Below are 4,698 nucleotides of genomic sequence, written 5' to 3'. Positions count from 1 at the left end.
CACTCGCCCTTCCTCATCCTGGCCCGCTCCCCCACCTGCGTCCTGTGTCGCTCTGCCTGCGCCCCAGCCCTCCAACCCCATGTCCAGGCCTAGTGGCCCTCAGCGCTTACCTCCCTCTCACAGGAGACCGGAACATAGCGCGCGTTGGTGACAGTGAGCTCCTCGCTGCCTGGCCCTGCCCGGCGAATCTCACACTCACCCCCCTGGCCCTTCCGGGTCCCAGTGGCCAGCAGGTCTCGGACAGTCTCGTTGTAGATCTCTACATAACTTGCCACAAAGCTGTAGGTCCAGCCCTGGCCACTTAGCTCCTGGGCCACAGAAAAGAGGTGTCGCAGGGCACGAGGGATCAGCCCCTCCATCTGGGGGTCTCCCCCAGGCCCACCCTCCATGGTGAAGGTCTTGCCACTGCCTGTCTGGCCATAAGCAAAGATGCACACTGGATAGCCATCCAGGGCTGACTGGACAAGCATGGAAATCTCCTCAAACACTTCATCCTGTCCACTCCCTGGTGGGAACACCCGGTCAAAGGAGAACTCATGGCGGGTAGGGCCAGCTGGCGCCCCACTCAGGGTCCCACGCCGCTCGTCAGACCACGAGAGGCTGAGGTGGGTTGGAGGGTCAGAGGGCCCACAGGGGCCAGAGGGAAACTGGAGAAAGCCAGGGGATGGGGTGGACTCCCCTGGAAGGACGGGGCGGACCCGGCAGAACACACGGATGTTGCCTTTGAGTTCCTGCAGCTGGTTGTGTAACCGCCTGCGCTCCATCTCGAGCCCGTGGAGACGGTCTTCCCGCTCAGCCAGTACGGCCTCCCGGGCTGCAGCCTCCTGGCGCAGAGATGCCACCTCTTCCTGGCTGTCCGACAGAGAAGCTTCTGAGGTCTGCAGCCTCCGCTGTCCAGAACAGAACAGACATGCATGGTGAGACGCGGCAACCAAGAGTAAGAAGTTTCATGATAGGACTGGGGGTGAGAGGTAGGCTGGCCCCTGACCCCAAGGACTTCAGAGTCTGATAAAGAAGAGATAAGTGAATGTAAATCGTAGTATTAGAATAAGGAGTACATGGAGCACCAGAAAGGGCACAAGGACGAGGATATCTAGGCTGACACCCCAAAGCGTGGGAGTAAACCAAGAAAGGATGGGGTGCAGAGAGAATATTCCGCAAAGAGGGATGTGCACACGCCAAACGCCCTGAATTGAGAATCGAGTCATTTGACAGACTGCAAGTAACTCATTCTTAGCTGGTGCTCACCAAGGAGCCAAATGGATGACAAGCAGGAGAGAGAATGCATGGGGACCTTTATCAGTGAAGACGGACAGAAAGAAAAGAGGTGGAAAAGTAGAGGAGACGCAGATGGGAGAGGGGTGGGTTATGGAAACAGAATGGGATAAAGTGGGGCAGGAAGCAAGACAGTCAGAAGTGCGCAGAGCGGGGGCGAGCAGTGAGCAGGGTGGGGGACGGTGCTGCCGGACAGAGGCGCTCAGGACTTCAAAGCCCCAAGCGACTTCTGGGCCACCTAGAGAGAAGGGTGGCGTTAGACGAGAAGCCAGCCCTCACCTCCTGCTCTCCCAGCCGGGCAGCCAGTCCCCTGCGTTCCTCCTGCAATCTCAGCTGTTCCTTCTGGAGCTCTTGCACTAAGCCCTCCTGCGTGCCCAGCCGCTCTTCCAGCTCCAGGACACGGGCACTCAGGTTCCCCAGCTCCCGCTGGCCCTGCTCAGCCTGGGCCCGCACCCTGGTCAACTCCTCTTCCAGGGTCTTACGCTCTGCCCCCAGGGCCAAGGCCTGTTGCTGGGCCTCCTGGAGCTGGTCCCGCAGCTGTTGGTTCTCCTGGTCCAGCACCTGCTTCCTCTCACGGTAGCATTTCAGCTCTGCATTGAGGTCACATAACTGCCCCTTTAAGTCCCAGGCCGGACGTTTGGGTTTCTTCCCTCCCACCATGGGAGGTGCGGCTGTCGCTAAGATGGACACAGAGAAGACAAACGTCAGGGCAGCCCCAGTTCTGTCTCCCTCCTCCCTCCTCGCCTTAGGGCTCCACACCTGAGGCTCCGGCTCCTCCTTCAGGCAGGGAAAGGACCAAAAGGACTTTTCTGGGCACTCACCACCTCCTCTCCCCAGCCCAGCCTCTCACCCAAGATCTTATTTGTTACCTACTTCCAGGCTTCTGGACGGGAACAACAGGACCTGGCTTCTGAGTCTTTAGCACTAGAGAACCAGGAAGGTGGCATCAGGGGTGATAACACCAGAGTCCCTCCACCTCTACCCACCTCCCTTCACCCCCAACCCCTTCTCAGCCCTGGCTCTCACACACTATTATTACCTGGGGCAACAGCCGTGGAACATCGGGGTGCTGGCTTCCTGGGAGCTTTGGGCACTGTTGGGAGACAGGGGAGAGGAAAAGCAGAGTCATGACTCGCAAGGATGGGAGTGCGTCCAAAGACAGAGGAGTTGCTTTTTAAGAAGATTATAAATAAGATAACCTTCCTCTTCCTCTAAATCTGACCAACTCCTAAAGATATCCTTCCTAGGACCAACATGCCAAGAAACAAGCTGGACCAAGACAAGCGAAAAGAGCAGGGCGGGGGGTGGTGAACGACGTGTGAAGTATGTTAGAATGTGTGTAAAACACACTGGGGAGCATGCCCATATCTGCTTGCAGACCCACGGAGCACCCCTGGCAGGATTCGCAGCTGCCCCCAGGGAGGGGGCTGGCTGGCTGGGGAACAGAGGCAGGAGGGAGGCTCTCACTGCATAAGAACTCCTGTGCCTTTGGGACTTTGAAACCCGTGAAGCGTGTTACCTATTCAAAATCAGCTACGACTGAAAGAAAAGACAAAGACAGACGTGAGCTCAAGAGAGCTGTGGACCGGCTCTCTCTCCAGCCCTGTAGCCCACCTGCGGTCTGGCCTTGTGTCTGTGGCGCGGAGCTGAGGGCTGCTGCTCTGGGGTGGGTCGTGGTCACTCTGGTGCCCAGGCCTCGTGTTCTTTTCTGGGGAAAGACAAGGGTTGGGTGGGGTCCACAGCTCCATCCGTGATGGTTTCACACACACATCCATGGATCTCCAAACCCAGCTCACCTTCTCCGGCTCCAAGGCCTCCTCCATCTGGTCAGGCCCCCTCTTCAGCCTGCGTCCCGAGAGAGGCAGCCGGGAAGCAGCCTTGGCCAGGGGTCTCTTCAGCTCTACGTTCCCCTTCACTTCCAACAACGGGGACCTCTGCTGGGAAGAGAGAGGCCCTTCAGACCACACCCCGAGGCCCAATGTCCCAGAGTTCCCCTTTATGGCCCCTGAGCCTGACTGTCAACATCATCTCCAACACGAATTAAGTCAGTACCCCTGGGGCCACACCCTGGGGCTCTCAGATGAAGTGCCAGCCAAAAACCACGGAGGGAGGTGGGACATGACACAGTCCCTAAGGGACAGGACGGACAGACACATGCTGGACTTCAGCTAACTTTAAGGGGAGGACCTAAACAAGCAGTGAAGGAACCCTCCTTTTGGAAGGCAAAAACTTGGCCTGCACATGGCATGGCTGAGAAACCGATAAACTCTTTAGTGAGAGCTGAGAATCATAAACAAGGGAGTGACTTAGAAAATAGACCAGGCTGAGGCTGGGTGGGAGGAGTAGGTAACATTTATTAGGAACAGTTTCAAACGTTTTATCTGTATCAACTGACTTAAACCTCACAGCAGCCCACCCAGGAGATGCTATTATTAGCCCCATCTTGCAGATGAGGGAAGGAAGGCTCTGCGAAGTAAAAGAGCTGGTCTAAGGTCATTGATGAATAAAAGGCAGAGCTGGGGTTAGAAGCCAGACAGTCTGGTTCTGGAGGCTGTGTGTTTAACCACTGGACCACACCGTCTCATAGGGCACTGATGCCACATTAAGGAGTTTAGGTTTGGGCCCTGCATGCATGGAGAGTCAGATACAGTTTCTGATAAGGCATGTGAAAAAATATACAAAAGAGGTTGTTATAAATAATAATAATGAGGTGGAAGTAGGCTGACTGGCAAGGGCAAGATAAGAAAGTAGCAGCATGACCAGTTTGGAGAGTACCAAGGACAGGGATGCAGTGGGGGTAAGGGAAAGGAAGAGCCTCTCCTCTGAGCAGCCCAGCTCAGGGTCTGGGGATCGTGCCCAACCTCTGCTTACTCCTGCCTTGGGAGACCAACCATCCTGGTTCGCCAAGGACTGAGGGGTTTCTTGGGACACAGGACTCTCAATGCTAAAACCAGGTCACTCCTATGCAAACTGGGACACGTGGTCACCCTTCTCCTATCCCCTCAGGAAAGCACCACGGATAGATCAATTTCTGATTTTCACTATGGATAACTATTAATTCCAAGGCCAGTTTCTCTCTGCCCTTCAGTTTCCTTCATTCATTCAATATTTACAAAATACCTATTCAATTCAGTTCAGTCGCTCAGTCGTGTCGGACTCTGAGACCCCATGAATCACAGCATGCCAGGCCTCCCTGTGTATCACCAACTCCCGGAGTTCACCCAGACTCATATCCATTGAGTCAGTGATGCCATCCAGCCATCTCATCCTCTGCCGTCCCCTTCTCCTCCTGCCCCCAATCCCTCCCAGCATCAGAGTCTTTTCCAATGAGTCAACTCTTCGCATGAGGTGGCCAAAGTACTGGAGTTTCAGCTTTAGCATCATTCCTTTCAAAGAACACCCAGGGGTGATCTCCTTTAGAAT

At 55.4% G+C, this 4,698-nt stretch overlaps 1 protein-coding gene across 1 annotated transcript in view; it reads right to left on the bottom strand.

Moving 5' to 3' along the window:
* Positions 1 to 4,698, bottom strand: part of KIFC1 (kinesin family member C1) — a 13,149-nt gene that overhangs the window by 4,648 nt on the left and 3,803 nt on the right. The window contains exons 2-7 of the mRNA XM_010848716.1: positions 3,072 to 3,290; positions 2,890 to 2,983; positions 2,315 to 2,368; positions 2,149 to 2,199; positions 1,555 to 1,952; positions 111 to 890 (exon numbers count right to left, since the gene is read on the bottom strand). Of these exons, the coding sequence (XP_010847018.1) occupies positions 111 to 890; positions 1,555 to 1,952; positions 2,149 to 2,199; positions 2,315 to 2,368; positions 2,890 to 2,983; positions 3,072 to 3,290 (1,596 nt within the window). The remainder of the gene's footprint in view (positions 1 to 110; positions 891 to 1,554; positions 1,953 to 2,148; positions 2,200 to 2,314; positions 2,369 to 2,889; positions 2,984 to 3,071; positions 3,291 to 4,698) is intronic.

This window comes from Bison bison, unplaced genomic scaffold (assembly GCF_000754665.1).
Source record: "Bison bison bison isolate TAMUID 2011002044 unplaced genomic scaffold, Bison_UMD1.0 scf7180017864270, whole genome shotgun sequence".
NCBI classification, from domain to species: domain Eukaryota; kingdom Metazoa; phylum Chordata; class Mammalia; order Artiodactyla; family Bovidae; genus Bison; species Bison bison.
Note: the sequence above shows the minus strand (reverse complement) of the source record. Positions and strands in the feature narration are given on the sequence as shown.